This window comes from Durio zibethinus, chromosome 10 (assembly GCF_047325235.1).
Source record: "Durio zibethinus cultivar Kanyao isolate XHJ-2024 chromosome 10, ASM4732523v1, whole genome shotgun sequence".
NCBI lineage: Eukaryota > Viridiplantae > Streptophyta > Magnoliopsida > Malvales > Malvaceae > Durio > Durio zibethinus.
Window position 1 is genome coordinate 7719918 of NC_143171.1, and position 13567 is coordinate 7733484.

Consider the following 13567-nt stretch of genomic DNA (forward strand, 5'->3'; position numbering starts at 1 on the left):
TATGGGGTAGGTATTCAACTTTTCTATAGAGGAGATGATAAATTCATATCTGATAGGCTTTCCTCTCTTTTAAGTTTGCTATTATATTCATATCCGATGATTGGTACGTTACTTCAGTGAGTCGGCAGGGGACAATAGCCAATGGTGAGGTTTGGGAGTGAGATTAATCTCATCAGCGTAAGTTAGTGAGGCGCCTTCATGGCCAAATCCTATGGAGACATGCCCATATGAAGTTGGTGAAGGGCCCTCCCAACAGACCCCCTGGCCCCTACACATGGTCTCCTATCCTACCATCCCTTGTCCTCATACCCATTCTTCAAGCTATTTACATCTAACTAGAGCTGGGCCCTTGGATGTACATGCTTTGTCTTTATCCCTTATTGTTAATGTGCTATTTTCCTCATTTTTTTACCCCATCATTACTAAGCACTGTTAATGCATCATGAAGTTCATACAAGTTAAAAATAACAGCCCATCAATGAAACCATCTCCCATGAAGTATAAGAGTAAATTGGATATCAAGAAACAAACTTAACTAAGCTAAACTGAATATAATCAAAGATAGTTTCTCTTTTCTTGTCAATTTAAAATTCTTATAAAGAAATTCGAGAGTAAAATATTGAATATACTGAACTAACGTAAAAAAATGTATGATTAAAATCGCTTGGGAAAGAGATACTCTTAATTGAATACGTCAAACTAAACATAAGGAAATGTATGGTTAAAATCCCTTGGGAAAGATATTCTTTAATAGTATTATAAAAAATCAAATATGGTTGAAATATAACCTAAATAGTCATCTGTAAATGGCTATCCCTCTCTGGTTATATTTGTAGCTGACTTGGTCTCTGCTTTTTTTTTTTTTTTGAAATAAAAAATTTCAATTATAAAAAAAGGCTAAATGGTAGTCCTTTTTTTTTCCCCAAAACTTAACTAATATAAAATAAATAGTGTATAGTAACTAAAAAGTTGGAATTCTTATGTACCCTTCATTTTTGGTTCTTTGGGAATAATTTACAAGTATAAAATATGAAAAAGCTTGCTGTCATCTATGTCTTGTGATGTGTATTTCTTAGATTAAAAAAATAAAGTCTGATTGGTGGGATTTGTTTTTATGCTGCCTAATTTGGCACACATTGTCTGTTGGTTACTCGTATAATCCATTCAATACATCCATGCAAATATTCTTTGCCTGGAAAACAGAGATCTTTCCGTTAACCATCCCCTACCCCTTATCCTCAATGAGCTTCAACCTATACAAAAACTCATATATATACCTGCAAAAATGCACATATTTAACAGGCTTGTCCCTGAATCAGTCACAGGATATTGGAAGGTATCTTTGCAGCTGGTTTCTTTGTAATTTTAGAAAGATATTTTTGCTTGCTGCCCTTTAGGCTTGACCCAGATTCCAAACTGATTTTGCTTATGTGAAACTTTAAATGGACGCTTAGCTGTAATAGAGACTTGGCCTCTTTTTTTCCTTATCTCTTCCAAAGGAGTAGAGGAAAAGAAAAAGGATTACTTGAAAGTTGAGATCACTTTTTCTCACAAAAGCATGTGACTACAGTTCGTTCTCCATTTACATATTTCCTTCTTAACTATTTTCGAACCAAAAGGAACATTGATGCTTTTCTTATAAGATTTAAGAAATAGAATATAAAAAAATTTAATAAAGCTGGAGTAGTTCAGTCAGTTAAAGCGTACGGTTGTTAAGAGGTTCAACCCATTCCTCTAGCGTTTTTATTCTGCTCATTATTTTTAATTATCTCATTCACCTGGAGGTTCATCAAACAACTTGATTTGATTGTTTGTTTAATGTTTAGAGCTAAAGATTTTTTGAAGTTGAAAACTCACCAAATCTAAAGTTTTGATCTGTATGTGAAGCCTTCAAATATCTCTATTCGTTTGAATCACCTCGACCAAACCTTGAAAAGATTAACCTCAACCATAAACCGAACCTCGAAACCCGTTTTGTAGCGTTTCCGTTTTCTGTTATAAGCGGACATTCTCACATGGCGATTATGTCACTCGGTCCTATTGTCCACAAGCTCTCGTTAATGGCTTACATTCTTTTGTGATTCTTTGCCTCTCTTCTATCCAAATCCTATCCTTTATATATCTCTCCTTGCAAATTCATCTTTGTTAAGTCATCTCTCAATTCATTTTCTTTCGCCTTAGTAATAACTAGTTTCCCTGGAAAAAGAAGTCTTCAAAAAGTTAAGAGAACAAAGCAAAAAAATTCCATTTCTCCTCTTCAGAGACTGACCAGAGATGTTTCCTAGTTTGCACTCCCTGGGAAGCTGTACATATAATGGAATGGACTTGACAGTGCTTGAGAAACAACAAGCAAGGTTGAAATGGCTGCAGCAACAGCAGCAGCAGCAAAACTATGTGGTCCAAAATAATGCTCATGTTGAATTATGTACAAGTTCAGTGCCTCAGTTTCAGGGTTTGCTTGGAAGCAGTTTATGTGGTGGACAGTTGGTTGAGCTGAAAATGCCAGAAGTTTATCTGGGTAGTGATGATTTTCACAAATTTGTGAACTTTTCAGTCGCTGGACCAGAGTTTGGTGTCAGTAAGATGGATTTGGTGATGCCAGAGGCTGCTGCAGATTACAGTATTTCCCGGACTTCTGGCTGTCAGATGACAGCTTTCCAGGCTGCTGTTATTAAAGAGGAAGGAGAGGATGTGGTTTTGGAGAAAATGGAGTCTACCACGGGCAGAGAGAACTTTAACAAGAGAAAAGCAAAGGTTTTTTACTATGTCTTCACTTCAAATTTATCCACTCGGAGTTTTAGCTTCTTAGAAGAATGAATTCTGAACTTTTGAATAAATTTAATCCTTTGAGGCAAAGATTTTTCTTTGATTAATGAAAGAAACCATGTATGAATTGTGATGAAGATTTTTCTTTTAATTTGGTTCAGATGCCTTCAGCACAAAGGGAATTGAAACAAAGTTCTGTGAATTACTAGATCAAAGCAGCTACATATAGTGGTCATTAAGGTATTTAACTTTTGTTGTACAGGCTGTTGCAGACTATAAATGCAAAGACAAGAAGATTAAAGAAGTAGAAGCGGAATCTGAGGTTAAAACAAAATGCAGTGCAGAAGTTTCCAGAAATTCTTCAAAGGAGAAGTCGAAGGCTTCAGAGGTCCAGAAGCCAGATTACATTCATGTAAGGGCACGTCGTGGCCAGGCTACCGACAGTCACAGCTTGGCAGAAAGAGTAAGTAGGAAAATTTTTTGAATTTTGAGTTTTAATTGCTAAGGAAAATTAGTAGCAATCTTAACTGATATGGCCTTTATCTCTCTGTAATGTACAGGCCAGAAGGGAAAAGATCAGTAAGAAGATGAAATGCTTGCAAGATTTAGTCCCTGGTTGTAATAAAATCACAGGCAAAGCTGGAATGCTAGATGAAATAATCAATTATGTTCAATCTCTCCAAAGGCAGGTTGAGGTAAGATAGACATATTGATCTTGTTAGCCTTGATTTTTTTTTTTTGGGTACAAAGGAGTTTGCGGCCTGGGATAGAGGAAGGGATTGCTGATACTAGCATTCAAATTCCTGACCTGATGGATCTTTTTGTTAACTTATCGGGTCCTAATTTAATATACTTGCAGTTTTTGTCTACGAAGCTTGCTGCGCTGAATCCAAGTGTAGAATTCAATGTTGACAACCTACATGTGAAAGAGGTGAGAAAACAGCCTCCTAAACTGTCCTTTCTCACTGATCATTGGAGGAAATGGACAACAAGAAGTTATTTCTTCTATGACTGACTTGTTCTTAAATAATCATGCAATGAAGTTTCCTGCTTATGTCGCCAATTTTCCAGCAGCCGCTAAGTCACCAGCAATGGCCAATTTGGCCTGCCTTCAGTTGAATCCATTGCAAAAAGAAGCTGTAAATTGCATATTAGATGCTACAATGCACCCTCCAGGGACAGCAACTGAAGGAATTGCAAGTGCTTCTATGCTAATCCCAGAACAAGCTCTCGGCTCATCCTGCGTGACTGTAATTATTCCTACTCTATGGTTTTAACTACTCTTATTCCCTGCTTTCATTTATGATTCTGTTATGTCTTATATGGCTCAACATCATATTGCAGCAACTGCAACCATTTTCAACTTGGAACACGGATCCTCAAGGTCTTTACAATGTGTACAATATGGGGTTTCATTAAGAATGATCAACTAATTTTTGTCTCCATCAACAGGTAGCTCTAGCAATCTCTCTTTCTCTTATTTTCCCCTCCAATTCCTCTCTGTACATAAACTTTTCTAATGTGAAATGAAATTGATAATCCCCTTCTCCTTCATTACTCATTTTACTTGCAGGATATATTTGTTTTTCCTTTGTTCATTCTTCCAACTAGCAAAAAACATCTGCCATTGCAGTTCCTGCCTGCCTCAATTACCTGCTAAGATTTGTTGTTTACTTTTTTTCTGCAGACACTATCGTATCAGACTTCAAGACGGAATATAATTTTAGATGCTATCATTCACCTTCTTACAGGATTTATTTCAAAGATTCTAATAGTTACCATTCTTGAAATCCTAGCAGCATCAAGATGGAGATGTTATTTTTTTTGGACACTATTCATCATCATACAGGATTTTATTACTATGATTCCAACAAATTACTCAATGAACAAATTCTTGTTCTTCATGTATAGTCCCACTATTCTAATAAAACATTATCCATCCATATGATAAATCACAAGATTTCCATATTTCCACTGTATAATGACTAGAGATATGTGTCTTGTCTGTATGTTTGCCCAATATAATGAATATAGATGCGTCTTTCTAGCCTGTGAAAGTGAGGAGAGAAAGTGGAGAGGACCACACTAAAAAGCAGATAAGAGTAGAAAATGACAGAGGAGGCATTCGGTTGGAAACTTCAAATCATTGTGGGGGCAAGAAAGATGATAGAGGTGAGTGAAAAGGGTAGGAGCTAATGACAGAAATGGCCCATCTGCCGCCCAACTTTTGCCTCATTGGATGAGCTTTGGTAGCTTGCAAAAATGAAAACTCTCCTTTACAGAACAAAAAACGAAGACAACTCAATCAGATGGTATAAGATACTAACACTAGGATTACATCTAAATTTCTTGATCATTGCGGGACCGTAAGCTGTTTTCTCATTATGGTCCAAAAACATGGTTCTTCTATACACCCAAACATGTGGTTCAGTCGTTGGTGCAAATCTTCTACCAAAAAGTAGGATTCGATTTTTTTTTTTTTAATGAAAAGAACCTGGTTCATCTATCATTTTGCAATATCATTTTCATCACTGTTTACAAATTGATGACATCTGATATGGTTAAAATTTTAATAGCATTATTCTAAAATGCCATGGCTTCAAAAAAATCCAATGCTGGAATAGATAGTCATACAATAATGTTGGTGCCTTCTTTGTCTTTTACCAATTGCATCTTAGTTTTTAACTTATATCCGATGGTACCAGAAACATCATCAAACACAACTATTAAATCTTAGAATTTGACTTTAATTATAGTTTTGGCAAAAGCAATGTATTATGCTTAGTAATAAAATTTTCAGAATATTTTCCTCCTCATAACTAAACTGATCCTCTTTATCTATTTGGATGTGTAATAGAAATGATTTTTTTTTCTATTTTATGATTGAATTCTTGAAAGTTTTATAAAATTTCAAGTGGGCCTTAGAAAATTTCAATTTAATAAACTAAAACCAGTTTACAAAAAATGCAAGGGGGTTAACCATAAATTAAAAGTATTTAATCCTACTATTCACATTCTTCAAAATACTAATTGATTTATGCTCCATTTAAGAGCTTGAGAGTCCAATAAAAAAAGGCACTCTTCATACAATAAAGCATTCCCACTATCTTATTATTCACTTAAAATAAAAATCCAAAATCAAAGTTAAAAAAACTCTTATAAAGTGAAATCTGCAAAGTTCATAATTAAAAAAAAAATAAGTATTGAAATCAACTTATTTAATTGAAATTTATAGATGAATAAATATATATATTTTTATTAATAAGAAGGTAAATATCCATACAAAAACGATAGAATTAGAACTCACGTCCAAGTGTCTTTCTTAAATTTTCTTAATCATTAAATCAAAAGATGAAAGACTAATAAATATGTTTTCCTATGATATGATTCATATAAATTGTAAGTAATATGAAACTAATTTTTAATAGTATTTTACTTCAATAAGTAGAAGGTAAAAATATCCGAATTCGACGGGTTTTGACCCGATCCGACCTATTAGGGTTTGTTTTTTTTTTTTTTTAAATCGGATATCTGGTCGGATCGGATCGGGTGACGTGAAGAAAAAATCGGGGTCGGGTTTTAGGCAAATCCAATCCTATCCGACCCGATATATATATAAAAATATATTTTTTTAATTATTTATTTAATTTTATAATTATTTATATATTATTTATATATATTTAATTTTATATTTATATTAAAAATAATATTTTATTAATTTCGGGTCGGATCGAGTCAAATATAATTTTATACAATATCGAATCGGATCGAGTTCGGATAAAAATATAATAAAAAATTATCGAATCGAATCGGGGGTCGAATTTGTATGTTTGAAGTCGAATCGAATTCAAGACGAACAAAAACTCACCCCGATCTGACCTGTTGCCATCTCTACTTATAATTAAAAATTATCTTTTTTTACTTCAATAATTCTCAATTAAACTTTTCATATGGTACTACATTTTTTATACCTTTATAATTTTTTTTTTACATGTTATTGATTTATTTATTAAATTTTATCTTTGATTTTCAATTTCATATGTACTTGATCTTCTTTAACAGCAAATTTAAGTGAAGAACTGAGCTTTTCCTTTTTTTTTTTTTTTTGGAAATATTAACCAAACTTTCTTAGAAAAAGTGTAATTATTTATTGGGGATTTTTGTTTGAATAGGTCAAATTAGGGTTTTCGTTTTCGAAAAATGGCTACAGAGTCTTCAGAGTCAGAAGAAGAAGGAAAGATTACAGGAGGAAATCAACACTTAATTGTCGAAGATGACCTGAGAGAAATGGGCAAAAAAGCAGCTTGGAGTGTCAGCTCTTGTAAAACTGGCAATGGCGTCTCTTCTCTCCGTGACGACAATCTCGAAACCTATTGGCAGTTAAAAACGGAAATCCCTTCTAATATTTTGACTCCAATTTTACTCTCAATTCTCACTTCTTTTAATTTGTTTTGAGTGGTTTTCAGATCAGACGGAGCTCAGCCTCATTTAGTTAACATTCAGTTCCAGAAGAAGGTTAAGTTGCAAGTAGGTAAAAAATTGATTTTGGTTCATTTTAGTCACAAATTTTTCATTTTTATTAATTTTTGATGATGGGTTTAATATAATGTGTTCTTTTTTTTTTTTTTTTCTGGGTTTTTGAAGCTAGTTGTACTTTATGTGGATTTCAAGCTTGACGAGAGCTACACACCAAGTAAGATCTCTATTCGAGCCGGTGATGGCTTCCATAACTTGAAGGTATAATCTATAATCTTCAGTTTTTTATTTAGAATTGTGGACTCTTACCAGTTTGGTTAATTTGTTTGTGGATGTTTTCAATAGGAGATTAAAACTGTGGAACTTGTCAAGCCTACCGGTTGGGTTTATCTTTCGCTATCCGGAAATGATCCTCGGTCAGTGGCAGAAAATTGTTTCAGTGCAACTGTTTTTAAAGCATCTGGATTTGGTCATGTTTCTTTTGTTGGCTATTTGTGCAATGTCATTAATCATGATCACTTACTTTTGGTTCTTTATTAGCAGATTAAGAGACTATGTCTTTTTCATTTCTTTACAAAAATTTTTGGAAATTCTTCTTTGCTGCATGTTGGTTTAGGTCCCTTGTAATTATTCTAATTATTTCCTCCTTTGGTTGATTGATAATAAAAGGCAACCTCAAAAATGATGATCAACAACTTTCTATTCTAAGCACTGACTAGCATGCATTTATGGTGTGGTTTATCTTGAGTGCGATCAAAGACATAGTATGGACCAAAACAAACAGAGATGTACGAGAATTTTGTATGCTTGCTTCTTAAGTTTCAGCTGTACACTGTTAATTACGACCATCAGTTTGTAATTGGAGCATAAAAGTGCATATGCTACCTGATTATTGAGGAAAATTACACTCAGCACATGGAGATTTATTTTGGGTTCTGATTAATCAAAATGTCTTGCAGAGAAACTTTTGTCAACACCTTTATGCTGCAAATTGCTGTTTTGTCAAATCACCTTAATGGGAGGGATACTCATGTGCGCCAGATCAAAGTTTATGGGCCTCGACCGTGTGTACCATAGATCCTTACATCCTTCTGTGCATCAGTTTTTTAATCACCAATATTCCAATTTAAACTTTTTTGTTCTATTGCAGGAATCCAATTCCGCACCAACCATTCCAATTTACTTCAAGGGAATTTATTACATACTCCACTGTGAGATAATAAATGTGACATAATAGCTGGCTTGGGGAAGAAAAGGACGTGGAATATGAAATGTGGAATCTTGACTCAGATTGAAGAGAACTAACATGTTGCTGAAAGCAACCATATATTTCTTTAAAACTGAGTGGAGCTGCTTATAGGAATGTAAGTGTATGACGTGATGATGGTTTTATATCTATCAATGTTGATAGGAAGACAAAGAGTTGATATTGTCAGTATTCTCTCGTGCTTGTGCTGATCAGATTTTTAACCAGCTTGGATATTATCCCATTTTAGGTTGTTTTCTTTTTTTTTTTTTCTTCTTCATCTAATGTCTTTTGGACATTTTGTCATATTCGAGAACAGGCGATAGATATTTGGATGTGTCACTCTGCAACAAATTATTGTTTTCGTCGTATGTTGAGGGTTCAAGTTTAAACTTCCAAGGAAAAAGAAAACAACCACGGTGGTGTGATCAGGTTACCTTGAAATCTTATCATCATTGGAAATATTGAAGCTATGATATAGATTCCACAAGGTGCGAATGCCTATTCCTGAACTTACTGGAAGGACCGGAATAAAAGCTGTCCTATCCATTCTAAAGGAGTGAGACATGAAGGACGCTTAAAAATATTCCAAGACTCGAGATCCGAAATCCAAATCATGTGGTGTCTCGGCCTTTGCATATGTTATGGTAGCTCGTTTTCGAAAAGGTTGCTGCTCCAGCTATTGCTTTAGTAGGGCAGCTAGTTAGGGTGTGGCTTCCATACAAGTTGGAGGTCTTAATTGGGAAGACACTTTCAATTCAAGGGAAATAATTGCAACTACCCTTACTTCATCAAGGAAAAGCTAGCATCAAACCGCTCAAACTTGGTGTTTTCCTATTTGGAATGAGTAACGAGAGCTGAATTTGACCAAGACAGAAGCTAAAGCAGCCAAGTTGGTATGAACGGAGTTTTTGACACGTAAAGAAATGCCTAAGCATTATTTTTCTGCACCAAAGATGATCAGTTGCACAGAATTCACCTTTCACTTTTGGATCTCAATGCTTCCTTTCTAAGTAACTAGAAAGAATTTCAATTTGCAACAACAACCAAGCGAAAGTGATCCAACATATAGCGTTTGGAATGAGAACCTGAACCTTAAAAAGGAAACATGAGTGCTTGTTTGTCCCACTCCTCTTCCTCAGGAAACATCAGTTTGAAAGAAAAGGAAGAATTCTGTTTAGGTGTCAGTGGAACTCAGGTTTAAGCATTACATCAGGCCCTTTGTTTTGAGTTTATTCAGGGCGTGCATGCTTAATAATAAAATAATACAACTAGATAAATGCAATTTGCTGTTAATTTAGTTTTGGTTCTAAGTTGATCATACAAGTCCGATGCATGATCAGAAAAGCCATGCACCGAACGGCTTAGGATCAGCCGGTAAATTCAATACAAGAAAAGCTTCCATTAGAACATAAATACATTACTAAAAATACAGGAAGCATTCTAGAGGAGAAAGATATGCCTCTCCTACCTACGTACTGTCATTCACAGGCCAGTTTGGAATAATGCTGCTCTGGTGAAGTGCAAAGGCTTGAAAGCAAGGAAGAGTAATAATAGTCCATGACAACATCAATGATGCAGCTACCCAACCAGTGGTGATCATTCACAAGCTGGTTTGGTGTCAAAGCTGCTTAGGCAGATTGCAAAGGCTTGAAAAGCAGATAGAGGGTATCGATAATCCATGGTAAAGATGTCTTTGCCAATTTTTCCAAACTGTAAGATTACCTTCTCTTGCTCTTCAGGTGATACATTATGTGATGGCTCAACAGCTGCAACAAGCTGGAAATTCTTAACAGAGGCCACTGTCACACGCCCCTTGAAGTTAAGGCACCAGCACTGTAGCTGTTCATGCCATCTAGGAGCCTTGTTTTTAAGGGTTAATGGTTCTCCTGTGCCTGGGGAGAATAATGGTGTGGCTGGGAGGCTTGGGGAGCTGGTTTCTATGACCGGTTCCTTTCCTTTTGAACTGGGTAAGGGAGAAAGTTGTTCATCAAAGGATTGTGGGAATGCTGATGGTGTTGGGGCAGTACCTCCTTCCTGAATAGCAGAGACAGGAATTGAGTGCAAAATGCAATGCATTCTCCTTGGTCCTCTTGTTCGCAGAACATTGAGCTCGTAGGTAATGGTACCTATGCTGTAGTTGCAAGCAGGTAATCTTGGAGACACTTGTTTTGAGTGGAATCTACGACTTGATCGGGTACTTGATGGGATTATTGAGTCACATGGAAGTTGACTGTCATATATGGTGAACTTGGTACCCAAAAAATTAGACCTGAAAAGAAATAGAGTATGTCATCAAAGACATGAAGAAAGAATAATCAGACAAGCACAAGAAATCTAATAGTGAGACTTGCCTTAATTTACCAACATAAGTATTGCTGGCCCTAGAAAAATCATCTGCAACCAAAGATATAACAAAGTCTGTGCATGTTGCCCTTCTGATCTTTCTTGCTGCCAACAGCAATTTATCACTCTCTCCTTCAGCTGTAAATCATGGAAGTAACACAAGTGAATACCTCTCAAAAAGTGAGGAAGCTTCATAATAGTGATACCTCCATTGAGGTTTTTAAGTTTTGAATATATTATTTGGCTAAAAGGAAGTAAAAATGCAATATAACTACAAAGCTGAGTAACCCTGATTATGTCACAAAGTTGCTTCCCAAAGGAACGATACACTATGTTTCACAGCTTTCCAATCAAAACAAATAGAGACTGAAATCGTAGGTTATTCAAAGAAACCTAAGATGTAACACTTACTTTTTGATTGGAGCACAATTTTTCAGATAAGAATGACAAGCATAAAGGTATATGAATAATAGTAACTAAGGACATCAGAACAAGATGGACTTACAAGGCACCAGACCATAGAACAAAAGATATGTAGAAGTTGCTCTGTCCCTTCTAATATAGCATTGAATTGGAGACTCGCGAGGACCCGGCTGTTCATGAGCACAAACAGAAGATATAAACAAACTTTTAGAACGAAGAAAAAGAAAATAGCCACTCCCATTGTTTATGGACACAGACATGAGAATTATAGTTGAATGTGTGGCAGACTCAGAAGGTTTTGGAAATTTAGACTTAGCTTTACATATATGCATGCATTCAAAAGTTTTTAATATGAAAATTATAAATTCAATTATCAGCCAGCGTTCATTCCATGAGAGAAAAGCCAGTGTAGATGTATTGATATAAAAACAATTACATTCTTGACAAAGAGGCACACAACCAATATATCTTTGCAAAGTTTTTTTCCTCCTCTTAATGTAAATTTGGCTAAATCTAAATATGCAGTAGTTTATTCTCAAGGGATCAAAATGACATATTTTCCAATAGGGAAAGTGTATAACCTGCTTTAATGAGATGGGAAATGTGAGCCTTCCACATTGCTCAGGAGTCTTCACAATCTCCTTAGTAATTTCCCTCCAAGACCTACAAACTGCAGCACAAAAAACAACAACAGCTCGAGCAGGCCAAGCTGTCTCACTCTCTTCGACCCTCTGGATGATATCCAAGAGCAATTCAGGTGGTAGATTCGCCCACGGGTTTTGTTCCGCGAATTCAGATTCTGAAGGTGCTTGATCAGGAGCAACATGGGATCTACTCCGGCTACGCCAAAGCTTGCTTTCTCCTCCTCTTTTTGATATGTTCCCAATCCCTTCTTTCATTTCCTTTAACTCCCGCATAATACTCTTTAGTGGCATCTTTTATAAGCATACCAAATCCAATTTCTCAATATTCAACTGCAAATATATAACATATCAAACACCACAAACAATCGTCTTTTCTTCACTATTCAAGTCTCAGCTCAACTACAACCAAATTTACACCAAATCAATCTCCATAAATAAAATATTGAAACTTTAGTCATAATTAACACCCAGAAAACACAAAATTAAGAAAATCCTAAGTTCAACGACCAATAAATAGACATAAAAAAAGTACAAAATGAATATCTTTTTACCTAAATCATCAACTCTGAAAGCTTAAAACTTGAGATTTTAAGAAGGAAAAAGTGTGGGAACCAGCTTTAGGCCAACCGGTTCAAATCAACCTAGAACTGAACCAGCTCAGATCCATCCCCACACTCATAGGGACCCACAACACCGCAAACCAAAAAAAAATCAGATCAGAATGAAATAAATTACTAAAAATGTTTTTTTTTTTTTTTTTGTAAAAACAAGTGCTACCTTTTTTTTATTAGTGGGAACCCTAAGATGGCCACGTCATTGCTAACGCCGGTGCCACCACCATCAGCACCATCAGTGCCGGCTTTCTAACATCCCCGCCACCTTCGCCACCATCACGACCAGTTTTCTCCCCAGATCAGTCAGCCAAAGCGTTTTATTTCTTCCTCCTGCTCTTTGAGACAAAAGCTCTTTCACTTAAAACGGATCCAAAGTTGTTTTTTTAGAATAAAGTAATAAAAATAATAATAATAAAGTTAAACATTCGCAGTCTTCTCAGTTCACTTCAACTGACGATGAGTGAGTGAAAAATGCGTTGTGATTAAGACACGTGGCAAAAATAAAGTATTTCCGGAGATTCGTCTTTTTCTACCCGCCCGATTTGTATTTGATGGCAGACCTTTTTAAAATGCTATCAATTCCGTTTCCCACTTATGAATTCTTTGCTTCAAAAATATCTATAAACCTTTATATAAAATGAATCCCATGAGTTGTCATAAGAAGACACGTGGTTTTTTTTATAATATATTGTTGTTGTGTCATTTGGATCAAATAAAAAATGTTGGATAAGCTTTTTTTTAATTTCTTTCACCGGTTTGTTTTAGTTTTTATAGGTGTCTTTTATAATATATATATATATATATATATGTATATATACATATATATACATATATATATATATTATACCTGTTTTTTAGTTAAACAATTTTATTATTTAAGTTTTCATTTGAGAGTTTTTTAAATGGATTTTCATTGACATGTAGAGTTTTTAAAAGAATATGATCTTTTTTGTTTTAATTTTTGATCAATTATTTCGTCTACAATTTTTTTTTTTGTTATTGTTGTTTAATTCAGCTATATATATATATATATATATATATAGGTTTTCTTT

General features: G+C 35.0%; 3 protein-coding genes across 7 annotated transcripts; 2 read left to right on the top strand and 1 right to left on the bottom strand.

Annotated features, from left to right (window-relative positions):
• The first annotated feature begins 1053 nt into the window (after positions 1-1053).
• On the top strand, positions 1054-4718 carry LOC111292431 (transcription factor HBI1-like). Of its 2 annotated transcripts, none has more exons than XM_022884824.2 (7): positions 1054-2754; positions 3029-3229; positions 3327-3461; positions 3626-3697; positions 3810-4016; positions 4111-4218; positions 4454-4718. In XM_022884824.2, the coding sequence occupies exons 1-6, from the start codon at positions 2275-2277 to the stop codon at positions 4183-4185; spliced, it is 1170 nt and encodes a 389-aa protein (XP_022740559.2). In that variant the 5' UTR covers positions 1054-2274; the 3' UTR covers positions 4186-4218; positions 4454-4718. The 2 variants fall into 2 exon arrangements, with proteins under 2 accessions (XP_022740559.2, XP_089622783.1); XM_089766657.1 differs by having other exon boundaries at positions 2025-2754; positions 4340-4476.
• Positions 4719-6840: 2122 nt separating this feature from the next.
• On the top strand, positions 6841-8814 carry LOC111292432 (anaphase-promoting complex subunit 10). Its single transcript, XM_022884825.2, has 6 exons — positions 6841-7145; positions 7233-7293; positions 7411-7503; positions 7588-7658; positions 8202-8306; positions 8393-8814. The coding sequence occupies exons 1-6, from the start codon at positions 6967-6969 to the stop codon at positions 8460-8462; spliced, it is 579 nt and encodes a 192-aa protein (XP_022740560.1). The 5' UTR covers positions 6841-6966; the 3' UTR covers positions 8463-8814.
• A 925-nt stretch (positions 8815-9739) lies between these two features.
• LOC111292430 (tubby-like F-box protein 5) lies at positions 9740-12847 on the bottom strand. Of its 4 annotated transcripts, none has more exons than XM_089766658.1 (6): positions 12679-12847; positions 12453-12575; positions 11839-12231; positions 11340-11427; positions 10843-10972; positions 9740-10760 (listed from the first exon to the last, which is right to left on the bottom strand). In XM_089766658.1, the coding sequence occupies exons 3-6, from the start codon at positions 12190-12192 to the stop codon at positions 10088-10090; spliced, it is 1245 nt and encodes a 414-aa protein (XP_089622784.1). In that variant the 5' UTR covers positions 12193-12231; positions 12453-12575; positions 12679-12847; the 3' UTR covers positions 9740-10087. The 4 variants fall into 4 exon arrangements, with proteins under 4 accessions (XP_089622784.1, XP_022740554.2, XP_022740558.2 ...); XM_022884819.2 differs by having other exon boundaries at positions 11839-12300; XM_022884823.2 differs by lacking the exon at positions 12453-12575.
• Between the last annotated feature and the right edge of the window lie 720 nt (positions 12848-13567).

Bases quoted from the DNA above. Each gene is read 5' to 3' on its own strand.
- LOC111292432 (XM_022884825.2), top strand. From the start codon at position 6,967: ATGGCTACAGAGTCTTCAGAGTCAGAAGAAGAAGGAAAGATTACAGGA. The intron at 7,146-7,232 runs GTTAAAAACGGA...AGTGGTTTTCAG, and splicing joins AATCTCGAAACCTATTGGCA to ATCAGACGGAGCTCAGCCTC. The intron at 7,659-8,201 runs GTCAGTGGCAGA...AATGTCTTGCAG, and splicing joins CTATCCGGAAATGATCCTCG to AGAAACTTTTGTCAACACCT.
- LOC111292431 (XM_022884824.2), top strand. From the start codon at position 2,275: ATGTTTCCTAGTTTGCACTCCCTGGGAAGCTGTACATATAATGGAATG. The intron at 3,230-3,326 runs GTAAGTAGGAAA...TGTAATGTACAG, and splicing joins GTCACAGCTTGGCAGAAAGA to GCCAGAAGGGAAAAGATCAG. The intron at 4,017-4,110 runs GTAATTATTCCT...ATCATATTGCAG, and splicing joins TCGGCTCATCCTGCGTGACT to CAACTGCAACCATTTTCAAC.
- LOC111292430 (XM_022884823.2), bottom strand. From the start codon at position 12,192: ATGCCACTAAAGAGTATTATGCGGGAGTTAAAGGAAATGAAAGAAGGG. The intron at 10,973-11,339 runs GTAAGTCCATCT...CATGATTTACAG, and splicing joins GTTCTATGGTCTGGTGCCTT to CTGAAGGAGAGAGTGATAAA. The intron at 10,761-10,842 runs GCAAGTCTCACT...ATTTCTTTTCAG, and splicing joins ACTTATGTTGGTAAATTAAG to GTCTAATTTTTTGGGTACCA.